This window comes from Narcine bancroftii, chromosome 13 (genome assembly GCF_036971445.1).
Source record: "Narcine bancroftii isolate sNarBan1 chromosome 13, sNarBan1.hap1, whole genome shotgun sequence".
NCBI lineage: Eukaryota > Metazoa > Chordata > Chondrichthyes > Torpediniformes > Narcinidae > Narcine > Narcine bancroftii.
The window spans coordinates 35,000,625-35,027,057 of NC_091481.1; the positions used below are offsets into that span (position 1 = coordinate 35,000,625).

The 26,433-nt window shown below is 48.3% G+C and overlaps 1 protein-coding gene and 1 long non-coding RNA gene across 3 annotated transcripts in view; one reads left to right on the forward strand and one right to left on the reverse strand.

Moving 5' to 3' along the window:
- Positions 1 to 26,433, reverse strand: part of itpr2 (inositol 1,4,5-trisphosphate receptor, type 2) — a 251,473-nt gene continuing 225,040 nt past the window's right edge. For both annotated transcript variants that reach the window (XM_069908886.1, XM_069908885.1), the window contains 5 exons: positions 20,895 to 21,022; positions 18,639 to 18,804; positions 14,023 to 14,183; positions 6,582 to 6,743; positions 1 to 4,447 (listed from right to left, as the gene is read on the reverse strand). In XM_069908886.1, coding sequence (XP_069764987.1) covers positions 4,373 to 4,447; positions 6,582 to 6,743; positions 14,023 to 14,183; positions 18,639 to 18,804; positions 20,895 to 21,022 — 692 coding nt within the window. In that variant the 3' untranslated portion in view covers positions 1 to 4,372. The remainder of the gene's footprint in view (positions 4,448 to 6,581; positions 6,744 to 14,022; positions 14,184 to 18,638; positions 18,805 to 20,894; positions 21,023 to 26,433) is intronic.
- LOC138748528 (uncharacterized) lies at positions 2,680 to 25,271 on the forward strand. Its single transcript, XR_011348105.1, has 3 exons — positions 2,680 to 3,128; positions 6,476 to 6,564; positions 25,151 to 25,271. It is a non-coding gene; the product is annotated as an uncharacterized lncRNA (long non-coding RNA).

Genomic DNA, 26,433 nt, shown 5'->3' on the forward strand with positions numbered 1-26,433 from the left:
TTCACTGAAAAAGTTACTTTATTAGTTTGATAGAATACAGACATTATTCATTCTGCCCCCTTTCTTTTGCAAAGGACATATAAATAATAACAGTTGAAAAGCCACCAGAGTAATGATTTGATTGATTTCCATTGATTTTCCACTATTTTGCATATTCAAATTAAGAACATAGAAATATCACATTTAGAAAGTTAGATTGTTTGAGCTCCTCAATAATTTCTATCATCAATGTACAAAATTAACGTTTTAAATGTCACAATATCTTTGATATTAAAGGTTCAAAATATAAAAATATGTTTTTTTTTGGCTTTAGTACCTTTGGAAACGAGTTGGTATCAGAAAGGTTGGTTACATTCTAAACAGCTTTAAGAGAGTGACAGTGTCTTTGGTTCAAGGGATGGAACAGGCTGGGTAGCACCACCCCACGTCTGGATGGATCTGCTGAAGAGAACGGAAAGCAACCCTAGTTTTCCCTCCCCTGCCTCACTGAAGCCCTTTTAGTCCCTAGTGCTTCATGCCACGTTTGAAGGTGGCTGAAGTGAACCCTTGTATTTTTTAGTCCAGTTATCCCAGGAGCCGTGTGTTCAGCACGTGGCCGTGTTTTGGTCGAGGTTGTGCTGTGGTATCATGGCTCATTGTGTAACATGAAGAACTGGACACAGCAATGGAATATGGCCACACGGTTTCTCAAATTGATCCAAATCTCAAATCCAATTCATCATCCTTGTTTATCATATACTGATAATGACGCTAGAGACCATTTGGCCTATTGAGGCCATGCTTGCTCCAAGAATGGACTCTCAGGATTCCAAATTTCCCTTATGTACCTGTACCCCATGCAACTTATTGTCTCTCACACCTACACATCAATTTCCTTAGATTCACTTTGCAATGCTAAGGCCAATTAACCTGCCAGCTCGTTGGGCAGAATTTGCAAACTTCACTCTGACAGCATGGGCGGATGGGATTGAACCCGAGTCCCTGAGGCAATAGCATTAACTGCTGTGCTACTGTGTCACCAAATGGCAAACCCGAACACTGGCTTTCATGGAACTTCAGAGTTCCTCAGGTTTAAGGTCCCTTTATTGTCACACAGTGTGTTTACTTTTGTCTACATGTAAAGACGCACAAAGAAGTGCTACTAGCCCAAGAAAGAGAAGAAAAAGAGAGTCCCTTCAGTGACATTGAGTGTCCATGGATCCCGGCACCACCTCAATGCCGTGGCCTCCAGTAGCCGAACAGCCTCCTGCCTGTTCCAGCGGTGCACCCGACCTCCAGGTGTCCGAATTGCTCTCCTCAACCACTGGTTTCCAATCCCCGATACGATCAGCAAGCTGTTAGCACCTGGCCCTCAGGACCCATGCTCACCACATACCCAGTCCCGACACCTGGTTCCCATGAGGTTTAAGGTGAGGGGAACTCAAGCAGTAACCTTTTTTTTATATACACAGTGTGGTGGGTGTGTATGGAGCAGGAGGAGGAGGTGGTTACGGCAGATGCTATGGCAGCGTTTCACAAATTGATGGATACATGGATCGGATGGGTTTAGAGGGATGCGGGCCAAAGGCAGGCAGGTGGGACCAATGTGGGTAGGCCGTTGTGGTCAGCGTGGGCAAATTGGGCTGAAGGGCCTGTTTCCACACTGTGTGACTCTGTGACATCTGAAAGGCGGAGGATAATTAGACAACCAGTGGGAAGGGGAGCAGGTACCCATGTTACATTCCAAACCAGAGTCCAGGAGACCAGGCAAGCCAGGGTCAGGGACCCACCAACCACTAACGCTCATCCTAGCTTCATCCCATTTCATTCTTCCTATATTCCCTTCATCTCCCCCCGGATTCTACATTTACATTCAGGGGGTAATTTCCAGGGGCCAATTAACAAATTCAAGCCTATTGCCACAGGTACAGAAAGCTTGATCGCCAGTGTGAAAGCTGGGAACACACCAACCCTCATGCCTTTGGGAAAAGGAGGAAATGGCAGGGAGAATGTGCAGACTCCTGAACCGACAGCAGTCAAGGTCAAGCTTAAACCTGAAGGCATGAGATAGGGTCTCTCCAGCTGTGCTGCTGAGGAGTTTGAAATCACCTTCATACGAAGTGAGATAGGCAAGACCTACCCCAGTCTCAGTTCTACGTCACAGAATCCCGACTGATCCCTTTCTCTCCTCTTGACATCACGGACGGAGGAGTACATCAGATGCAGCAAAGGCAATTGGAGATCACAACATCTGAATGCCCCGTCATCTATTTCACCCATTGTCATTCCATTAGAGATATAAGAATGCCACCTCACCACCAGGTAAAAAGCTCCAAGGTTCATCGATATAAACCAGGGTACCTCCAACCTGGCGGATTCTCACAGTGTGGGACACTAGGTCAGATGTTGCTGTGAACCAGTGCACATGGGTTAATGGTGAAAGATGATAGGATTCAGAGGAACATTATGGGGATCTCCTCCACACAGAGAGTGGAACAAACTGCCAGCCGAATGTGGGCTCAATTTTGACATTTCAGAAAAATTTGGATTGGCACATCAGATGGGAGGGATATGGAGGTCTATGATCTGATCAATGGGATTAGGCACAGATGAGATGGGCCAAAGGGCCTGTTTCTGTGCTCTAGTGGTGATGTCAATGGGTCATTATTGACAGCTCACCACTGGCACTCGGCCTGTGTGTCCCGTTTTGGACAAAGGTCTCACCATCGTCTGCAGTGATGGGAATTGTCCTCAGAAGTGCTTTCAGTACCAGTCTACTACCTGCTCACTGACACTCAGCAGGAAGCCTTGGCACAGGACTACATGGCAGCCTTCGTCCACACAGGCTGAGCATCAGTGGTGAGCTGTGAATGATGGTCTTTGACATCACAGAGGCATGTGACCAAGAGCCCCAAACACTGGAGTCAGTTGAGGTGAGAGGGACCATCAAAACGGCCAAGCAGATCACTTTCTCCTACTGACGATGTTCATCGGGAGTGCTGTTTAAAAAGAATTATCGGGGTCTTTAATATCCAGCACATAGTCACCGTGATCCACTACCATCAAGAAGGAGGTACAAGAGCATCAAAATCATGACGGCCAGGCTGGGAAACAGCTTCTTCCCGCAGGCTGTGAGATCGATGAACTGAGTAAATCATCCCAAAATATTTATACATATTTTATATTACACCTTTATGTGATTGTTGTGTGTGTGTGTGTGTGTGTGTGTGTGTGTGTGTGTGTGTGTGTGTGTGTGTGTGTGTGTGTGTGTGTGCACATGTGCATCGTGGACCGGAGAAACACTGTTTTGTCTTATCGTCTTAGTGCAGTCAGACGATAATAAACTAGAACTTAAACCAGTGAAATGGATGTGGAGACCAATCATTGTAGCCCTTGCCTGGGCAAAGTCCAAGACTCTCCTATTTTCGGGTGGTAGATGGGGATTCTGGAGTTTGGTTCCATTCCCAATTCCTCAAGGAACAAAGCAATCCTGAGCTGAATGGCAGGATGGCTTCATTCCTTCGTTCATGGGTCTGTACCTGTGTGCAATGGAGAGGTTCCTGTTTTGGGTGATTTGACCTAGACCAGGAAGATATTCAAGGCCAAAGTCAGAGATATGCTTCAAAGCATACAAGGTGCAGACCATGAACACCTCCGAAAGGGAGCATCCAACTATTTCCTCCCTTCCCATGAGCAAGGCTTTACTGCTTATATCCCAGAGGTCACCACCAAAGAAAAACCCTATTTGGCCAAACACAGAGGCTACAAATGTGGATCAAGGGTTGGGGTCTCTGGGGTTTCCAGGGATACCACAGCAGTGTCATTAGCTGGATGGTGAAAGTAAATGGTATGAGGGAGAGGTTCTTCCTTAGATGAAAGGCTGCACCAAGATCAACAGCTCTACCCCATGAGGCTAAAGTTCCAGTATCAACTGCAGGATGTACCACCCAGGGGTTACACTTGCCATGGCCTAGCCCGAGGTCTCTTCTCCCGTCCATGGTACCTACATGGAGGAGAGCTATCCTCCATGTGACACAGTTCATTTGGACATCAGGAGGATGTCCGCAGCCACCCCCTCAAGGGGTGGAAATCCAATGCCACGTCTCCCCTTCTGAGTGAAAAAAAATCTTATCTATCAGTCACCATCTTGTAATGAGCTGTGAGGCACCAAGGGGTTAACTCTTGACACATTGTGTCAGAGGGCAGGCTGAGTGACCGAAGCAACCACACAATGAGCAGCCCTGGGGTGGGTACGAACACGTTTTTGGCCATTCATGGTCCTTCCCAAAGCTTCTGCCCACTTATTAAGGCACGTGTTTCCGAATATGTCCTCAACAGCCTGCAAATGCCATCCAGCATTGCTTAGTGGGAGAGGCCCCAACAGCGGAGGTCTTCAATGCACTCCCTCGTGAGAAGGGTTGGACCCGAGAAATCCCAGGCGCTGCTTGTTCTTCCTTTGCTCTGTCATCTGCAGAGTGAAGCAAAACTTGTCTCAGGACACACCACTGTAGGAGGGCCATCGTGGCCCTCTTTGAGGGAGCTACCCGTTCGGTCCCAATCCCTGCTCCTTCCTCATGACCATGGATTCCCCATCCCCAATCCTCCCCTCACTGCTTCAAGTATTAATCCAATTCCCCCATGGGGGTTACGTTTCCTTCCCTCACTCTTTCCAGAACTGCATTCCCAATTGTTAAAATATTGCTGCACAAAATAGTCTTTTGTGTGACCATAACCAAAAATCAGTGTGTTCTGGTTTCTATCTCTCTCTCTTCCTCGCATTTATCCACGAGAGACCCTCGTTTTGGAAATTGCTTTTTAAATGAAATTCATTTGACCTCGCTGTTTTCACGCCCCAGAACAGCACCAGTCCAGCCTGGCCACACTCAGACTTTAGGCTCTGCATCAGCAAAAACATGACCCCACTGCCTTGCCCAGTTCCTATATTCTTCCATCCCCAACCAGTTGCATGGTCTCCACAAACCTGACCCTCCACGGGGAACAAACATGACCCTCCACAGGCTTGTCCACGGGGAATAGCTTACACTCCAGTTTTGTCCCACTTGCCATCCCCATCCAATCCACTGAGTTACCCAAGTGATTCTTAAAGGAAGCTAATGTACCTGCCCTCAGCACTTTGTGTGGCGGCTTGTTCCATGTGCCCACCATCCTCTGAGTGAAGGGCTGCCCTTTCGCATCCCTTCTAAATGTCATCCCCTAACCTTGTATTTATGGTTTCTCATCTTAGATTCTCGCACTCTGGGAAACAGACTCACTATTCATCTTAACATAGACTTCAATAAGATGCCCTCTCAACTATATACGCTCTAGGGAAAACAGGCCCAGTTTTTCCAGTCTCTCAGGATAACTCACCTAATCCTGGCAACCTATACTCTTTCCAACTTTATATTATCCTACAGCTGGGCGACCAAAACTGAACTCAATATTCCAAGCATGGTCTCACCAATGTGTAGTACAACTTCAGTGTGATGTCCCAACACTTGTATTCAATGCCCTCGGTCCCATCTTTTAACTTTCAGATCTTGGACCCGATCATGGTCCTAACTCTTCAGCAGGAACATAATCGTCAGAGGTAAACTTCTCCACCATCGTCAATGCATCACTGGACTGCACCATGTAGAGGGCCATGTGTGGATTGCCATCTCGCTGACTATCCTCACCTGGCCATCTCCATGCAACGCCCACCTTAATTTAGGACCAACAATGTACCCCATTAGAATGAAAGAGGAAGTGAGTGGTTCCAGGACAGGTGACATCCGAGAGACGGAAAATGCCCGAATCTGGGGCCAAACACAACCTGCTGGAGGAATTCAGCAGGTCAAGGAGTGTCAGTGGCTGACATTTCGGGTCAGAAGCCTTCATCACAAGATTGCCGAGGGGAGACAGACAGTATTATGAGGACAGGGTGGGATAGGGGACAGCAGGATATTGGTGAACAAGGGAGTGATGAAGGATGACAGACAGAGCAGTTAGAACACAGAACATTCCTTCAGCCCACGATGTTGTGCTGACCCATGCAAACCTAAGACACAACAATTAAATTTTTCCCCATTTCACACCAATAACCCTCTTCTTTTCTTAGTTCTACAGGTCTATGTAGGAACCTTTTGAATGTCCTACTGTACCAGCCTCCACCACCATCTCTGACAATGCATTCCAGGCACCCTCTACTCTCTTCAAACAAATTCTTACCCCTGACATCTCTCCTATACTTTCCTCCACTCACCTTAAACACATGTCCTCTGGTACTGGCCAGTGCTGCCCAGGAAAAATCTTACATTCTAGTTCATGACCAGGTGCCAGACAAAGAGAAAAAAGAGTGGCACAGGGTGTCAGGTGGAGTAGGTGACAGCTAGAGGGGGTGAGAAGTGGAGACAAAAGCCTCCAATGTTGGAATCCAGCTCAGTGCCCAGAGGGGGAAGATGAAATTAACACCCTTTGTTTATAGTGGAGTAAAACAGACCTCCTTGTAATTTAGAGTTCCGTCGCATGGATGGTCCCATCAAGGAACTGAAAACCGGGAATTTGCTTCTAGAGAGGATCAGAGTTTGAGGGACACCGACCATGGTAAGAGGTTTCCTTACCTGTTCTTTCAGTTCTGAGAGTTGACCAGACAGTTGTTCCACGAGAAACATGGTCGATTCCAACTTCTCTTGCAAACTTCTGATTTCGTTCTGCTCACTATCACCTTCATTACTGACCAATGATATGGCACGCATCCGCGGAAACCAATCCAAGTTCTTCTCCTGCGACCAATGAGAAATAATGATAAAGTTTATCATCATATACTTGTACAACACACATACGCACCAAAATTCTTACTTGCTGATGCCAAACAGTACTTTGTAAAGAAAAACAACAGGAATCTTAATTAAATTATAAAGAGACAATGAATGCGAAAGATAGATAGATAATAAATATTCACAGTGATCCTAGTGTAAAAAAAGCGAATTTGCATAGTTATGGGGTTGGAGCAGTCCCTGATGGGTGTAACAAGGAGACTAACTGCCGTTAGGAAGAAACTGTTCCCGAACTTGGATGCAATGGTATTCAGGCTTCACACAGGGACACTGCAGATGCTGGAAACTAGAGCAAAAAACGATCTGCTCCAGGAACTCAGCTTCAATGGAAGAAAAGGAAATGGTTGGATCCCTGCACCAAGACTGGTAATAATGAATTGCGTTGCCCTTATGATTCCTTTCGATGACAGGTCTTGAAAAGGGTTGTGTGCCCCATGATGAGTGGGTTCGAGATAGTTGTTGGAATGTGGGTGGGTGAAGGGGGGGGGTGGTTTGGGACAAATACAGACTTTGGGTATGCATATGTATTGGATTTTGTAAGTCTGTGAAAACTAAAATAAAATATTCAAAAAAAATAGATGTTAACAAGGCTTCTAATTAAGATGAGAATGGAAATTTTATTGAACAATATAACTGAGTGCTTATTTAACAAATAAAGACCAAATTGCATTTTAGGTGAGAAGTTTTGTGACCCTTCATCCTGTCAATGCTTTTCACACAATTAACTGCTCTTGCAGCACACAAAATGCTGGAGGAACTCAGCAGGCCAGCCGGCACCCGTGGAAGGCAACAGACAGACAGCGTTTCGGAACAAAACCCTTCATCGGGACTGGGAGGAAAGAGGGCAGAGGAAAAGGGTGGGGGAGGGGAGGGGCACGGGTTGCCAGGTGGGTGGGGAGAGAAATGGGGATGGTGCAAGGAGGTGGTGGGAGGAAGAGGCAGAGGACTAAGGGAGGTGCGCTCTGACGGGAGGACAGGAGATGATGGAAAGAAGGTGGGGAGCTAGAGTAAGGAAGGTGGGTCAAGAAGGCAGGGAGGGGAAAGAGGAGGAAAAGAAAACTATATTATTAGGAAATATAAACAAAGGTAGATTACCGTTGTAATACACAATCCCAACATAATAACAATTCAAGCTACAAATGTTCACTTTAAGCAGTTACAGTTGCATGAAATTCAGTGAGAAGGCCTTCAATGTAGGGGAATAATTCAGCGGGGATATAATTTATCTTAAAAACAGCTGGAAAAGAAATGAATGGAAATTCAAAAAGACTGTAAGATAGAGCAGGCATTCGTCCCATTGAATTCACTCACACTACCATCATATAATGAAAGGAAGACCTTCCTCCCCCTCATTCTGTCTCCCACCTTCTCTCTCTCTCTCTGTTTCCCACCCCTTTCTCTCTCTCCATCATCACTCCTGACACAGCTCTCTCTCCAGCTCATTCTGTTTCCGACCTTATCTCTCTCTCCCACCCTTTTTCTCCCTCCACCAATTCTAACATATCTCTCTTACTCTTGTCTGTCTCCTACCTTATCTCTCGCTCTCTCTCTCACACACACACACACACACACACAAACACACACACTCAGTTATCTCTCCCTCCCTCCTTACAACATTTAACCATGCACTGAATGGAAGATTGTTAAAACTGTGTTTTCCTCAAATTATTCAATTTGATCAGATGTACCAAAAGAAAATAAACTAGCGTTATATCTGGAATGTGAAAGTCTTGCTACTTTCTGTTAACAGAACACAGCCTTTATTCTTTCAAGATTACATATAGTTGCAGAGTCAGCTGATGGAAACATTTATTACTGAAGATGGCAAGAGAGGTCACAGACAATTCATCAACTCGATGCACTAAACCACTGTAGAGCTCGTCGAAAGAACCAAAGACTTGTTGATCCAAACCAAGGCTTTTATTAGCAAAAGCCAGGAACTCTTCACAGGTGGCCGACAGTCCGGAATGATCCGACCTGGCTAGGGACACAACCCTTTAAAGCCCAGACAGTAGGCGTGGCTAAGCTCTCAGCCAATCGCTGTAAGCACAGTCATTACATACTCTAGATACTGTAACTATATACATTGGTGATAGGTCTGGACTATCACAACCACCTCATAGCCAAGACTTGAGACAGTTTAAATGCAGTGCACAGAAGTGCTGGATGAACTCTGCAGATCATACAGCATCCATGGAAATCAATAAGCAGTATGATGGTTTATATCACACTAATGGACTGTTAACTGGGACGCGACCTGGGTACACAAGATAGCGGACGAACACGGAGATCACGCAGACCACACAGTGGCCAACGACCAGCGTCCCAGGTGACCACCCGCACGCCGGGAAACAATGAGAAACAGCGGGAATGCCGACCAATCAGAGGCCGACGCTGCCGTGATGTCACTCCTGTCATCAACAGTGGGGAGAGAATATAAGCAGAGCTGCCAGTGGAATAAACCAGTCTTTGAATTTGATTCCTTAGGTGTGTGTCATTCTTTCCACACTTTGCGGTAGGGCTCACGCTACAACACGATAGATGAAAAAATATTGAAATTGATGTTTGTCCTGAAAGTGTTGGCCAAGAACTTGAATAATGAATGGATAAGATGCGTAACTCTGGAGAAGATCCGATACTGCATTAGGGCCGGTGTCACTGTTCCTTGATAAACACTGGGTCAAAGTCTTACAACTCACAGCGTAATAATATTATGAGGTAACTCCAGCAGATCCACAAGGGAGCTGACATCCTGAAAGGTAGTTTGGGATGGGCAACAAATACAGGCTTTGGCAGGGATAGGCAATAAATACTGGCTTCAGCAGGGATGGGCAACAAATGCTGGCTTCAGCAGGGATAGGCAACAAATGCTGGCTTCGGCAGGGATGGGCAACAAATGCTGGCTTCGGAAGGGATAGACAACAAATGCTGGCTTCAGCAGGGATAGGCCAAGAGTCACCAGTGACTCTTTTCAAGAGTCACCAGTGGCCTGCTTTTCGTAAATAGCTCAAAGGGAATTTTTACAGTGAACTGAGAGGGGAGGGAGGTTACAGCAGAACAACACCCGAGGTTTTTCTACTGATTGCAGACCTGTTTGTATTAGCTACTGAGACTCAGCCCAGAATAATCCTCTCAAAATGCTATTTTGCATTCAGGGCTGTGACTTATTTTTAAGGGCATCAATGTCTGTATAAAATGGGGAAGCAAAACTGAGAATGGCAGGCAATTCCTGCTCTGTTACTTTTTTCTCTGTTCATCGTGTCTGAGTTTAGTGGCAGGGATGGTTTGTCTTGCAGCTGACCTCAATCCTATAACACACCTCCTAGCAGGGATCATCCAGCTGGAATGGGCATGGTCTGCCACCCTCTCCTCTTTCTCAGCTCAGTGGTAACATGAAAGTCACAGCACAATGGAAGGAGGGCTCAAAGCAGGGGCTGAAATCAAGGGTCAGCTGGTTTACTTACGAGTGAGTTAGATCGAGATTCAATTTATTGTCATGCAATAAAACAGCGTCATATTACATGAAATTGATTTTACTCTAAGGTAGACAGATTTTGCCTGCTCTAAGGCAGACTGATTTTCCACCGGCAGGAATTGCCTGAAGCGCCTCTTCCTGTCAGAAAAAGAGAAGCAAAAGAGAGACTCCCCAGACTCACCGAGTGCCCGTAGATTTGCCTCCAGTGCTTCCGCTGCCCCCACAGCCACACAGAGTCCAGTCCAAACCAGTGTCAACCCAAGCTCCAGATCTGAAACTCCGACATAGTCAGGAACCCTTCAGTACCTTTGGCACCCCCCTGCATCCCGGTTCTGATACTTGATAGCCCTTCAGCCAGTTTCTAGCCAGTCCCCAGCAGTCCGCAGCCCGGTGTAAGTCCCCCGGTCTCCAGCAGCCTCGGTGGGTTCCTCGCCTCGAGTCGCCAGCAGCCCGCCACGTGCGCGGGTCTTTCAGCTGCAGAGCCCCCTCCCTGGTCCTCTGCCGTGGTCACCATTCCGTGGGTCATCTCCTCCGCTTGTCCTTCCCTGCCCCAGTCCTCCACTTCCCCGGAGTCTGCAGCCCCCTCATGGCTGATTCAGCCCCTGCTGATTAAAAGGCGTGGGCCATCTTGGATGCAGACCCCGTGGTCACGGGATCTCAAATTAAAAACCACCACCGGCTCCTTTAATGGGCCGTTCAAAGTCCAGGCGGAGCCGATGTCAGTCAAGTGGGTGGCTGGATCCCGTGGGAGCGTTGCACCTCCGCTCCTGCTCCCTGTGGATCCGCATCAGCGGCAGTGTCGCTGTTACAGCGGTTCCGGCAGTATAGCCATCTCCATACCAGTCACACCAGCGTATTTAAATTTAAACTAATATCCAAATAAGTGAGAGTATAAAAAGATATACTAACAAATAATAATGACACTGAAAATGTAGCAGCTGCAAAGGCCAATAAAACAGTAAGCAACTTAATGCCAGTTCAAATTATCGGTATAGAGTCAAAGTGTGAACACCAAGACTGACTGTACAACTGTCTGATACATGATTTTACAAAAGGTGGGCGTGCACAGCTCTCCGTGCTGAAACGTGCTAGTTCTATTTTAATTTCAGAGAAACTACATGGAAAAATCAAGACCCATTGATCATGGGTTCCAATCCTTCTATTGCGGGTGACAAGCTTTCCAGCATGGGTTACAATGACAATGGAGTTGCCCCGTCATTCATGGGGGGAAGGAAGTCTCGACCTCCTGCCCATCAGCCTGTGTTTCCCCCACCCCGTCCCTTCCTTGCCTCTCCCCACCTTTCAAATCAGGTGCCTGCCCATTTTGTGCTCATCCCTTGATGAAAGCCTCAGGCCCAAAACTTTGGTTACCCTTTACTTCCTGCGTGACCTGCTTGAGTTTCTCCAGCAGGTTTGTGCGATCCCCACAATGGAAACATGGGGGAGGAGTGGTCTCGAGGTCATCACGAGCCCATTTGCAGGCTACACGTGGTTGTTCTCTTGGTATCTCGTGAGGCTCAGGCAAGGGGTTTAGGCAAGCATCTGGGCAGAGCGAGATAAGGACGTCACGGAGGCAGAGTGGGGTAGAGAGGGAAGCTGCGAAGTGGCAGGGCGAGAAGGCTAAGAAAGGTATCAAGATTCTGAGATTCCTGTTTTTCAACACTCTCCACCAAGAGCCCAGACCCGAAACAATGACTGCCTTTTACTTCCTACGGATGCTGCATGACCTGCTGAGTTTCTCCACCATTTTCGGGTATTGTGCTACAGGACGGCATGGTTAACACAGTGGTTAGGGCAACGCTGTTACAACACCAGTGGCCCGGGTTCATAATCGGCGCTGTCTGCATGTTCTTCCAGCGTCTGCGTAGGTTTTCTCCAGGTGCTCCTTTCATACGTACAGGGGGTCAAAGGTCAATTGGGTTGCATGGGCTCATGGGCCAGAAGGGCCTGTCACTAAGCTGAATTCTAGACCATTGCAGCACAATACAGGCCCTTCAGCCCATGATGTTGTGCCAACCCATAACTCCCTTGACTTTTCTGACAACAATGTTCCTATCTAAGAATCTTTTGACTGTCCCTATTGATCCAACCTCCACTTGCTTTGCCAGAGGTAGCTCTGGCAAAGCAATGCAGGCACCCACCACTTACTGTGCAAAAATAAATCCCCTGACTTCTCCCCTCAACTCACCTTCAACAGATGTTCTCTGCTATTTGCTATTTTCTGGCTGTCCACCCTATCGAGCCCCTCATAATCATACCTCTATTAAGTAACCCCTCATTCTTCATCACTTCAAAGAGAAAAGCCTTAGCTCTTTCTCAACCTTGCTTCATAAGACTTGCTTTCCAATCCAGGTAACATCTTGCAGATCTCACCTGCACCTTCTCTCAAGCATCAACATCTTTCTTGTAATGAGACGACCAGAACTGAACACTTGACCGCAGCACCTGCAGATTTTTTTATTCAAGAGCATCCAGCACCCAGAATTCAATCTTGACCTTGGGCGCTGCCTGTGGAGTGTTTACACGTTCTCCCGTGAGCGCGTGTGTTTCCCACCACCCTACCCGGCACTCTTCTTCCTGCCAAGTTCCAGAGATGTCCAGTGACAGAGGCCAACTGCCCCTCTACTGTTGTACCATATGGCCACAATAGAAGGTTACAGTCACTGAGCTCAGGCCTTTCAGCCTATCATGCCTTTGTTGTCCACTTTTCCCCCCCAAAATATACTTCATTCACAATAAATTATTTACAAAACAAGAAAACCGTTCAAGGCTTTTTACATTCATGTCAATGTACATTTTACATTGTTCTGTCAATACCCCGTTACCACGACTGAAGCACATTGTCATTAGACATACTTTGTCTAGAAGGAAATTATTTACAAACAAGAGTTCAAGTCTTTTTAATATTTTTATATTTAAATTTAGACATACAGCACGGTAACAGACCATTTTGGCCCACAACCCCCTGTATGTTTCAAACGTTGGGAGGAAACCAGAGCCCCCAGGGAAAACCCACGCAGACACGGGGAGACCCTTTACAGACAGCGCGGGATTCGAACCTCAGTCCCGATCGCTGGTGCTGTAACAGCATTGCACTAACCGCTACGCCGCCCCTGCCGCTAGTCATATCTATACATTCTCCTCAATGTTCATTGTTACATTGAGTAACATGATCGATAGTACTTGGAGTCTTGGGAGGTGCACAAGCACACTTTTATTAGCTTACAACGAACGCCCCTTATCTACAATGGTTTTCAGTGTAAATTGAGGTAAGGGGGGAAAACAGGGTTTATATTGGGATCGACAGGGGCAGAGCCAAGAGGAGGGTTTGGCCGTCTAATCTATACAATGCCCCGTTCATTACACATTGGTTTTCTCCATACCCCGGTACCACCACTCTAACGCCTTGTCATTTCTCCCCCTTCTGTTGGTTGAGAAGCTTCTTCTTGGTCTCAGCCCCTCAGGGCCCGGTGATGGGAGGTCTCTAGACTGTGTTCCCCACTGAGCCCTCGCGTTGGCTGCACCCGGCCTCAGTGCGTCCCCCAGAGTGCACCCCTGCAGCATGGAATGGGCCAGTCAGCAGCGTCCCCTCACCAACATCTCCGTGTGCTGACAGACCACCAGGTTTTGGGTAGACCAAAGGCCATCTTTATTGATGGTGCAGCCAGTTCATACCCAAGCTATTAATATTAGGAACAACACAAGTAAGTGACCCGCTGTTTTGAACCACTTGTCCTTTTAAAAACTCACCCTTATCATTTGCGCAACGTAACTTTCAGGTCCTGTGTATTCGGTTGGGTCCTTGACTTTGATTAAGACAATGAAGTACAAATAGTGCCACATGTTGTGCTCATATTTGATGTGTTCTTCAAACGACACTGTCTTGTTATCGAACTTGTCTCTTTCAAGCGCTGAGAAGAAAAGTTGGCAAGGAAGATAAGGTGAGTCATTAAAATCTTTCTGTCAGGGTAGGGGAGCCTAAAACTAGTCGGCATAGATTTAAGGGGCAAGGTTTAAAATGGTCCTGAGGGGGACCTTCTTCATGCAAAGGGTAGTGGGTGTGTGGGACGAGTTGCCAGAGTGGGGAAAATAATGATGTTCAAAGGCCTTTCAACAAAGCCATACACAAATGTGCTGTATCCAGAGGAAGTAAAAGATAACCAACATTTTGGGCCTAACTTCTTCAGTTTCCATTAACTTCCTCCCCATTCTGTCTCCTTTCCTCCAGCTCCCAGCCCCTTCCCTTCCTTCTCCCACCAGGCAGCAACACTTCAAGGGATCTATGTGTGGAGGTATAATGAGGGGGGGGAGAAAGGAGGCATGGGGGCGGGTCGAAGCAAGGAGTCGGAGGGCGTGGGGGAGTGAGGAGTAGAAAAGGGGGAATGAAGAGTAGAAAATGGGGAATGATGGGATTAAGTGGGCAGGGTGGGGGAAGTGAGAGGGGAGTGAGACAACAGTGAGGGGGTAGTTAGGGGGAGTGAGAGGACAGTGAGGGGGTAGTTAGGGGAAGTGAGATGACAGTGAGGGGGTAGTTGGGGGGAGTGAGATGACAGTGAGGGGGTAGTTAGGAGAAGTGAGGGCAGTGAGATAGTTAGGGGCTGTGAGGGGAAATCAAGGGGAGAGAGAGGGGAATGAGGGGGAGAAAGAGTGTAGTGAGGGGGATTGAGATGACAGTGAGGGGTTAGTTAGGTGGAGTGAGAGGGCATTGAGGGGGTAGTTAGGGAGAATGAAAGATCAATGAGGGGGTAGTTGGGGGGAGTGAGGGCAGTGAGGGGGTAAGGCAGAATGGACAGTGAGGGGGTAGTTAAGGGGAGTGAGAGGGCAATGAGGGGGTAGTTGGGGAGAGTGAGGGGGTAAGGGGAAGTGTTGGCAGAGGGGTAGTTAGGGGAGTGAGAGGTATTTAGGGGCGGTGAGAGGAAGTGAAGGGGAGAGAGAGAGGAATGAGGGGGAGTTAGAGGGTAGTGAGGGGGATTGAGATGACAGTGAGGGGGTAGTTGGGGGTGTGAGAGGGCAGTGAGGGGTTAGTTGGGTGGAGTGAGAGGGCAGTGAGGTGGTAGTTGGGAGGAGTGAGAGGACAGTGAGGGGGTAGTTAAGGGGAGTGAGGGCAGTGGGGGGTAATTGGGGGGAGGGCAGTGAGGGGGTAGTTAGGGGGAGTGAGACAACAGTGAAGGGGTAGTTGGGGGGGTGAAAGGGCAATGTGAGGGTGTAGTTGGGGGAGTGAGAGGGCAGTGAGGGGGTAGTTAGGGGGAGTGAGAGAGCAGATGTGAGGGGGTAGTTAAGGGGAGTGAGGGCAGTGAGGGGGTAGTTAGGGGGAGTGAGAGAGCAGATGTGAGGGGGTAGTTAAGGGGAGTGAGGGCAGTGAGGGGGTAGTTAGGGGGAGTGAGAGAGCAGATGTGAGGGGGTAGTTAAGGGGAGTGAGGGCAGTGAGGGGGTAGTTAGGGGGAGTGAGAGAGCAGGTGTGAGGGGGTAGTTAAGGGGAGTGAGGGCAGTGAGGGGGTAGTTAGGGGGAGTGAGAGAGCAGATGTGAGGGGGTAGTTAAGGGGAGTGAGGGCAGTGAGGGGGTAGTTAGGGGGAGTGAGAGCAGATGTGAGGGGGTAGTTAAGGGGAGTGAGGGCAGTGAGGGGGTAGTTAGGGGGAGTGAGAGAGCAGATGTGAGGGGGTAGTTAGGGGGAGTGAGAGAGCAGGTGTGAGGGGGTAGTTAAGGGGAGTGAGTGCAGTGAGGGGGTAGTTAGGGGGAGTGAGAGAGCAGATGTGAGGGGGTAGTTAAGGGGAGTGAGGGCAGTGAGGGGGTAGTTAGGGGGAGTGAGAGCAGATGTGAGGGGGTAGTTAAGGGGAGTGAGGGCAGTGAGGGGGTAGTTAGGGGGAGTGAGAGAGCAGATGTGAGGGGGTAGTTAAGGGGAGTGAGGGCAGTGAGGGGGTAGTTAGGGGGAGTGAGAGAGCAGATGTGAGGGGGTAGTTAGGGGGAGTGAGAGGACAATGAGGGGGTAGTTAGAGAGAATGACTCAAGTTCCTGAAGAGAGGGGCAGTTGGTACCTCAGAAGAATCATCCCATCCTGCTGCTCTGCTTTCTGGACTCTTAGAGGCATTTCCCACTGAATCTTCCACTCAATCCACTGACTAAATGGACAAGGTTGTGCTGAATGGTTCCTTGCTTCTTACAATGAAGCAGTTCAGTCATATCATTTCATCCTTGATAAACAGGAATTCGCATGTTTAACACCACCAAAGCTGGGATCATTACTCTGAAGCACAAGTATGTGAATGTTTGTGATGTGAGATCATCACTTGCAAACCCAACGCCAAGAGTCCAGAAGTCTCTCTGCACTGTCTGGAATGACTCAATGAGAAGCTCCGCCCCACCGACACATCTCTGAGTTCCCGCAGCAGATCATTTTTAGCTCCACTCTCCAGCGTCTGCAGTCTCCTGGGCGCCTCTGGCGCAGGGCTCAGGCCTGAAACGTTGACCCCTTTTACTGCTTTCCAGGGATGCAGCCAGGCCGGCTGAGTTCCACCAACACTTTAGAAGACCGTTCCACTTCTCCATTCCCCTGCATTGCTGACTGGAATAAAGCCAGCTGCCACACGGGTCGATCTACGCTAGCCTTAATTCAGAATTCAGATTCCAGGTTCCTTTATTGTCATGTCATGGTACAGAACATGTAATATTACATGAAATTCCCTTCTACCTGTCGTAAGTCAGACAAAGAGTCACCATTAGTGTCACCGGGTGCCCCTTACAGTAAGAAGGAAAGAGAAGCAAAAGAGAGTCCATTGCATCACAAATGCATTTTAATACACCTAACATTGCTTCATTAAATTGGTTCCTGACATCTTTAAATGTGCATTTTATCCTTTGTAAAAATCCCAATGAGTGAAACTAACAAAATTGTGGCGATTGCAGGAAGGTCATCTGAAATATGATCATTTCACTTGGATCTCAGTGAATGGGAGAGTCCATTTGTTCCGCTGATGGTGTCTTAGTGAGGCACTGCACAGGTCAGTCAGCAGAGGGTCTCAACTCTCTGGGCTCAGCACCTAGTGAAGGATGATGGCAGAGATCACGGGGTAGTGCGGTAAAGGAGACTACTCAAACCTTTAAGCCTGCACTGGTATTAGGCCTGACCTTGATCTCACCTCGTTGACCTGCCTTGGATCCGTCGCCTGGTCCGACACAAAAAAAAGTTCAGCGAGGTTTGGAGAGGAGGGGTTTCCAGACATCTCCCCAGATGGGTGGGTTCTAGACGTCTCCCTGGAGGAGGAGGGGGTTCCTGTCATCTCTCCTTAGGAAGGGGGTCCAGATGACCCCAAAGGAGGGAGTTCCAGACATCTCCCCAGAGGATGGGGTTCCAGATGTCTCCTCAGAGGATGTGGTTACAGATGTCTCCCAGGAGGAGGGAGTACAAGACGTCTCTCCAGAGGAGAGTTTTCCAGACGTCTCCCAGGAGGGGGTTCTAGACACCTTCCATCAGCTGTCCTTTAACTCTCAGACATTACTCTGAGCTCCTCTCAAAGGCGCCAGATCTCTGACTGCTGAGAAAGCTCTGGTTTGTTCCGACCGCGAATCCCTGGGCTCATGCTCCAAACTGTCCTGATGGTCCATAGAATTGTCTGCAGCATTCACAATGGAAAATGTCCTGTTGCCTGTAGCAGATTCAGTGGTAAACGCCCCATTGTCTGTAGCAGATTCAGTGGTAAACGGCCCATTGTCTGTAGCAGATTCAGTGGTAAACGGCCCATTGTCTGTAGCAGATTCAATGGTAAATGGCCCATTGTCTGTAGCAGATTCAGTGGTAAATGCCCCATTGTCTGTAGCAGATTCAGTGGTAAACGGCCCATTGTCTGTAGCAGATTCAGTGGTAAATGCCCCATTGTCTGTAGCAGATTCAGTGGTAAACGGCCCATTGTCTGTAGCAGATTCAATGGTAAACGGCCCATTGTCTTCAGCAGATTCATTGGTAAATCTGCGACAGACTCAAAAACAAATGTACTTTATATACCGCCTCAGCTTTCTCCAACCAGACACCATCAATATCGACCTCCAATTTCTATTAACCCCCACCCCTGCCTTCCTCCAGCTCCCCACCCCTTACTCTTCCTTCTCTTATCACAAAGCTACCCTTCTCAGCTCTCTGCCCTCCCCCACCACTTCTCAGCATTTTGCTCTTCTACCCTCCCACCCTGTTAACCTGTTCTCCTTCCTCCTCCCCACCCTTTATATTCAGGCATCTGCCTGATTTTCGACTCTGCAGAATAAGGGCCCAGGCCTGCCTTTTTACTTCCTGCGGATGCTGCGCGATCGGCTCGGTTTCTCCAGCACCTTTGCGAACGGCACGGTGCTTTACACCCCTCCTCAAAGCTCAACATACCACAGATGAAGCAAGTCGTCTTCAGGATCTCCTCCTTTTTTTGCTTCTCGCTTCTTAGGTCGGCAAATGTGTCAATGATGACCCCAAAGATCAGGTTCAGGACGATGATGATAACCACAAAGAAGAACAGGAGGTCATAGACCACGCGTGCAAAAAATAAAGGCTCCTGAAATGAGAAGGGTTACGTCCATCAGTCAGCTGCAGTGTACACTGAGGGGCAGGGACAGTGATAACAAACTATAGAATAGCACTCATGTGATAAGCACTGCAGACAGTAATGTGACCACGTGGCCTTTCCTTTTGCAATGACGGTCAGGCACAGCTCGTCTTCGCCCTAGTGGGCCGAAAGTGGGGGAAGCAGTCTTCACGCAAAATCTCACAGGCAACAGTTGGGCGGGTGGAGTCCGTACTTATCGGGCTTTTTTAAATCAGAAATTAAAATTTTCATAGACACCAGGTGGCAGCGATCGGGACCAGAGTTTGAATCCCGTGCTGTCTGTAAGGAGTTTGCACGTTCTCCCTGTGTCTACATGGTTTTCCCCGGTGGGGGACACGGGGGCTCCGGTTTCCCTCCTACTGTTCAAAACGTAAGGGGGGTGTAGGTCAATCAGGTGTAATTGGGCGGCACGGACTTAATGGGCCGAAATGATCTGCTCCCGTCGAAAATTTTAATTAAAAAAAAAATTAATTTAATTTAAATGCAAAGAGCAAGGTTGATCCTTTGGTGAGTAATTCACCTCTGAACACCTGGACGTCTGCCAACCATTAACAAAGCTCAAGCAAGGAAGTTTGGATGAAACGCTCTCCAGTTGCCTGGGTTAGAGCAGCTTTAACACTCAAGACGCTCGACTGTACATGACTCAGCACACACTTGATAGGCCCACTGTTCACACTCCACTCTACCACCGACACACGAAGGCAGCAGATTGTACCATTCTACAGAATTCTCAGATGGCACCACCCAAACCCACCCCCTCCAGCAGCTGGATGTTGCCCTCCACACTTCACCCTGTCCTGACTTGGAATATCGCCATTCCCTCAACGTGGCTGGGTCCAAATGCTGGAAGACCCATCCTGGGAGCATGATGGAGATTGCAGCAGATCAAGGGGACACCTCCCATGGCAAATGAGGGACGGGAATTAAATGTCCTTGAATGAATGAATGAAGGGACGATCTAAATGGGCCTGTTGTCCAACCAGAAGCTCTTCACCAAACATGCCTGCTCCAGAAAGGTGGGCCATTTGCTGTAGTGCAGGGAAAGAACCCCATCACTGCAAGGTGTCAAATCGAATTCCTTCACCCCATCACTGCAAGGTGACAAATCGAATTCCATAACCCCATCACTGCAAGGTGACAAATCGAATTCCTTAACCCCATCACTGCAAGGTGACAAATCGAATTCCTTCACCCCATCACTGCAAGGTGACAAATCGAATTCCTTCACCCCATCACTGCAAGGTGTCAAATTGAATTCCATAACCCCATCACTGCAAGGTGACAAATCGAATTCCTTCACCCCATCACTGCAAGGTGTCAAATTGAATTCCATAACCCCATCACTGCAAGGTGACAAATCGAATTCCTTAACCCCATCACTGCAAGGTGACAAATCAAATTCCTTACTTTTCACCATTTTTAGAAATAAAAGGAACTTGAAAACTGTCAGATTATGAAAGAATGTCCAAGGTTTTTTCTCTACACCCACACAGTCCAACCCACACACAGCTCCAGTCTCTCATTGAGTGGATGAAAAAAAATCAGATCATTGATGGGAGAGGGCTTATTTAATTGTCACCGTAGAAAATAGGGTGGACTGTACCGAGGTTTATCTTGCAAGCAGTCCAGCACATAGTAAAGTAAGGAGTTCTCCATAGAGTTACAGAGAGAGATCAGTTAGTATGGAGCATAAGACCATGCTCTTTTACTGTTGTGAGGTTCAGTCAGGAGTCTGACAACACCAGGAAAGAAATTGACCTTGAGTCTGGTGGTGCATGACCCCCTCAATCAGGAAACTTCTTCCTGACAGGAGGGGTCAGAGTGTGGCTGGGACGGGCTCTTAATATGCTGCCTGCTTCGCTGAGGCAGTGGGAAGAGTAGACGGAAGGGTTTGTGTGGAGTCCCGACTTACAACGTGAACCAATTTTCCCTACGTTTCACTCTACCCAATGGTCCAGCCATCAACTTTTACGCCCATTATCTTCCTTCCCACCCACGCCCAGCTCAGCGCACATGACCCAGCAGACATACAGACTTACGTTCTTTGAGGGTTTTCTCAGCACATCACCCACTCCACCGCCATTCCGCAATCCTTGATTTAAAACTGTAACAATGCATCTCAGCAAAGTGTCACAGCTTTGTTCCAGCATTTTCTCTTCTTGGTCCTCTGTTGCAAAACAAGAACACTTCTTTACTTGTATCCCATGGTTAGTAATTTCCTGTAAACATCTTCCCCAGGTTGCACTGGGGATAGGGAGTGGGGGGTGGGGTGGGGAATGGGGTAGAGGGATAGGGGCTGGGGAGAAGAGATGGGGAGTGGGGAGAGGGGATGGGGCGTGAGGATGGGGAGTGGGGGTGGGAACTGAGGGTGAGAATGGGGAGTAGGGGTGGGGAATGGGGAGTGAAGGTAGGATGGAGAGTGGGGTTGGGGATTGGAGGTGGGGAGTGGGGGTGCGAAGTGCGGCTGGGGGTAGGGATAGGAAGTTGGGTGGGGAGAGGGGATGGGGAATGGGGGTGGGAAGTGGGGATGGGAAGTGAGGATGGGGGTGTGGGGATGGAGAGTGAGGACGGGGTGTGGGGATGGAGAGTGAGGATAGGGAGTGGGAATGGGGAGAGAGGGTGTGGAGAGGGGAAGTGGTGATGGGGAGTGGGGGTGGGGGTGGAGATAGGAAGTTGGGTGGGATTTGGACCAGGAGTATAGCTGGAGATAGGACAGGGTAGAGCCACAAGTAGGGCCAGGAGGAATGATGCTGTGTGAGGATGGGGTGGGAATGAGGGAGAGGGAACTCCAGAGGCCAGGGTAATGAATGGTGGGGCCCCACTGCTCCAACGGGTTGGAAGGTGTAAGAGGCCAGGGTTGTAGCAGCTCCACTTTCCCAGCCAACTACAGAGCTGGAAGAGGTTTCAGAGATTGGGGGTATTTAGTTATTTTTTCAAATTTATCCATACCGCACAGTAACAGCCCCTTTCGGCCCGCGAGCCCGAGCCGTACAATAACACCTAATTGATTTACAACCCCTGTACATTTTTGAATGATGGGAGGGAACTGGAGTCCCCAGGGAAAACCTATGTAGACACGGGGAGAACGTAAGAACTCCTTACAGACAGTGCGGGATTCGAACCCTAGTCCTGATTGATGCTGCTTTAACAGCGTTGCGCTAACTGCTATGCCAACTGTGCCGCTGAAGGGATTTCGTGGAGAGCTGCAAAAAGCCTGGAAATCTCTCTCAACGTGCACCAGCCAGTGTGAAGCCATGATAATGTGTCCAAACACTTTAAACACATGCCGACTGACCATTTCCCTCCATGGATGCTGAGTTCCCATCTGCTCGACACGTGAAGGTTACGCTTACCCCCAAGGACATGCGTTTAAGGTGAGGGGGAGGAAGTTTAAGGGAGATGTGAAAGGCAAATATTTTACACCGAGAGTGGTGGGAGCTAGAATGGGTTGTCAAAGGCAGTGGTGGAAGCTTTTAAAAGGCTTCCAGATGGACCTATAAAGGGGACAGAGGAAGATCCATCAGGTTCCAGCAGTTTGATTCAGACATCACGTTCGTCACAGACACGTGGGCCAAAGGGCCTGTTTCCGCTTCTACGATGGAGTAAAATGGCGGATCTGTTGGAGCCGCTGTAACGAAGAGCAGGGAGTGGAGGCACAGCTCTCCCCAGGGTCCAACTGCCCAGTCCAACTGCCGCCAGCTCCACACAGGGTTTGAATAGCCCGGTTAAAAGAGCCAACGGTGGTTCTAATTAAAATCCTGCGACCGCCAAGTCGGGACCCAAGATGGCGGTGCCTAAGATTGGCAGCAGCCACAATGGGTTGCATACTCCAGGGGAGTGGAGGACTGACACAGGGCACCAGATAATGGGGAGATCACCCCCCACCCATCTGAGAAGGAGAAGCAAAGGAGATGATCCATGGGGCGACGAACCAGTGAGGGGTTCTGTGGCTGAAGGAACCACACCAGGCAAGCGGTGGGCTGGAGACCGTAGTCAGAGGACTCGCACCAACCTGCGGACTGCTGGAGGCCGGCTTGAAAACAGCTGAAGGGGTATCAGGTGTTGGAATAGGGGTGCCGAGGACGCTGAAGGTTCCTAATCATGTCACAGGTTTGGATATGGAGCTCGAGATTACGATAGTTTGGAACTGGACTCAGTGTGGCTGCGGAGGCTGTGGGAGCGCTGGAGGTGAATCTACGGACACGGTGACTCAGGGGGGGGGGGGGTGGAGAAGGGGCACTCTTTTGCTTCTCTCTCTCTGACTGTTAGAGGCACTTCAGACAATTTCTGCCAATAGCAAATCTGTTATATTACACTGTTTTTATAAATTGAATCTTGAAATGACCTTTTCAAAAGGTTAAAGTGCCTATGTAAATATAATTTAATATTCTTACACACACAAATAACTGCAGAATTGATAAATGTCCCTAAGCAAGAACGTCTGCAAATGCTGGAGTTGAATGCAATATGCAAACGTCCTGGAGAAAATCAAGTCACGCAACGTCCATAGCACGTAAAGGGTAACCAACGTTTGGGGCCTGGGCAGCTGAATATGTTTTGCTCGCTGTGGATAATTTAAAAAAAGGACTGTTCATGCAACATTAGCTCTGAAGTGTAACATGGTCTTAAAGGTACCCACAAGACCTCAATAAGCAACTACCCTCTCCACTATCACCAGCAAGTAGGATGCACCACAGTGACCTGCTGAGGTTTAGCTGACAGCCACTTTCCTAGTCCATCCAGAGGGGATGTAGACATCAGGTGTATGGGAACGCCACTCACCATCCAAGCTTGGAAAGACATTCCTGTCCCTCCAGCCCAGTTGGATCTATCTCCTGGAACTCGCCACCAAAGAGCACAGTGGGAGATCATCACCACAAGCTCAGCAATGGACGAAGGTACCTTCTCAAAACACCCAAATCCCGAGCAAAAGAAAAATAGCACAGATGCTGGGATTCTAAAACAAAACCTGAGCTGGACAAATCCCACAGATGATCAGACAGTAATTATAGAGAGAGTGGGAGGGATAAGCGGTTTGTGCCGCGTTTAACACAACACTATTACAGCACCTGGGTTTGAATCTGCTGCCGTCTGTAAGAGGTTTGTACATTCTCCCTGTGTCCGCGTGCGTTTCCTTCAGCTACCCTAGCTTCATCCCACCCTCCATAAACATACAGGGCTAGTAGGTTTAATTGGTCACATGGATGCATTTGTGTGGGCCAGAAGGGCCTGTAACTGTGCCATTGTCTCTAAATTTTAAAAAAAATGTTTCAGATTGATATCTTTTTGTCAGATCAGCATTCCTGGGAATTAATCAGGCCTTAAAAAGGACTTGATTTTCTTTTGCCCCTCTGGATAAAATTACATGAGCAAATTGTCAAACAGCTTTTATGCAGAGAGGATCTCTAACCAGTACCTCATGATATCCCAGAAGGCTGGTTTTGTGCTTGTGAGTAGACAGATTGAGTAAATCAGAAAGATGAGGTGTGGGACAAGCTTTCTGCACGCATCAAATATTTGCTTTGCATTGTCCTGAGTTGCAGGCTGGATTCTTGAGATTTAAACATATCCAGAAACCATCACAATTTTAATTTTACTGATACAGCACGGTAGAAGGCCCTTCTGGTTTGTGAAAGCCATGCTGCCCAATTAACCTACCACAAACCTCGTGCATATGGAAGGGGCAAGGCAGGCAGTTACCTCTGATCCCGCAATCCATCGAGGTCTGCCATCAGTTCCTTGACCCTCAAACTAGCTGAAATACTGACAGGCACTTGTTTGCAATTACAAGGGTGATGTTTGCAATTACAAGGGTGATGTTTGCAATTACAAGGGTGATGTTTGCAATTACAAGGGTGATGTTTGCAATTACAAGGGTGATGTTTGCAATTACAAGGGTGATATTTGCAATTACAAGGGTGATGTTTGCAATTACAAGGGTGATGTTTCCAATTACAAGGGTGATGTTTGCAATTACAAGGGTGATGTTTCCAATTACAAGGGTGATGTTTCCAATTACAAGGGTGATGTTTGCAATTACAAGGGTGATGTTTGCAATTACAAGGGTGATGTTTGCAATTACAAGGGTGATGTTTGCAATTACAAGGGTGATGTTTGCAATTACAAGGGTGATGTTTGCAATTACAAGGATGATGTTTGCAATTACAAGGGTGATGTTTGCAATTACAAGGGTGATGTTTGCAATTACAAGGGTGATGTTTCCAATTACAAGGGTGATGTTTGCAATTACAAGGGTGATGTTTCCAATTACAAGGGTGATGTTTCCAATTACAAGGGTGATGTTTGCCTTTGAAATGTGAGACGGACTGAGGTGAGAGAGCGAGGGAAGTCTGCACATGCTGTGATGGTAGTAAAAATACCGTAATGCTGGAGGACGTCTGATCTTGGAGCATCCGTAGCAGGTAAAGACTTATTATCGACATTTTGGGCCTGAGCCCTTCTTCAAGGTACAGGTACACAATCCTTTATCCAGACATCTAAAATCCGGAAAGCTCCAAAATCCGGCAGGTGGGGTGAGAGATGGCTGCGCGAGTCGGGCGGGTGAGGTGGGGGAGACTGGCAGCACAAATCGGGAGGGCAAGGGGGAGATAGACCAGCAGCGCGAGTAGGGAGGGGGAGAGCGTGGCAGCGCAAGTCGGGCAGGCGAGGGGGAGAGAGACCGGCAGTGTGAATAGGGCAGGGGAGAGACCGGCAGCACGAGTTGGGCGGGCGAGGGGGGGGGGTGGGAGCGCGAGTTAGGCGGGCGAAGAGGGGGGGGGAGACCAGCAGCGCGAGTCAGGCAGGTGAGGTGGGGGAGACTGGCAGTGCGAGTCGGGCGGGCGAGGTGGGGGGGAGATGGCAGCGTGACTGGAAGGGGCTGGGGGTGGATATGGCAGCACAATTCGGGTGTGCTTAAATCTGGCTTTCTGAAATCCAGAAAAATCCGAAATTCGGAACACACTTTCCCCTAAGGGTTTCGGATAAAGGATTGTGTATCTGTAATAAGCAAAGAGCAGGCGGGCTGAGTTCCTTCAGCTTTTCTGGGTTTTTACTAATTCTGGATGGAGCAAGCCTGAAGCTGCAGTGTTATTATTTACCATATGTACTTATTGCCTCTTTTAATTTAATTCACCTAAAGCTTTTCTTTAGAAGTACCTGCTCAGCTGCAGCAGGGAAGAATTTCTGGGATATGTATGTTCTACGATAAAAGTCATCAGGATATCAATTTTCAAAATGATGATGACTTTCTCAACTTTCTTCTGCTCTGTTACACAGCCATGGAGATCTACAGCCCAACTCATCCATGTCGACCAAACTAGCCCCATCTCCCAGTGTTCGACTGACATCCTATTAATCCTATTCATGTATCAATTAGAACATGATATTGGCCCGCCTCGACTACTTCTTTGGCCAGCCATTCCATACAGCCACCACCCTGGTGCGAAGAAGATGCCCCTCAAGTCCCTCTCACCTGCACCCTCTAGTTTTCGATACCTGGGAAAAAGGCTCTGACAATCAGGCCATGAAATTGCAGGACCACAGAGGCGGTGGGATCGGAGGAGGCAATGGGATCCACAG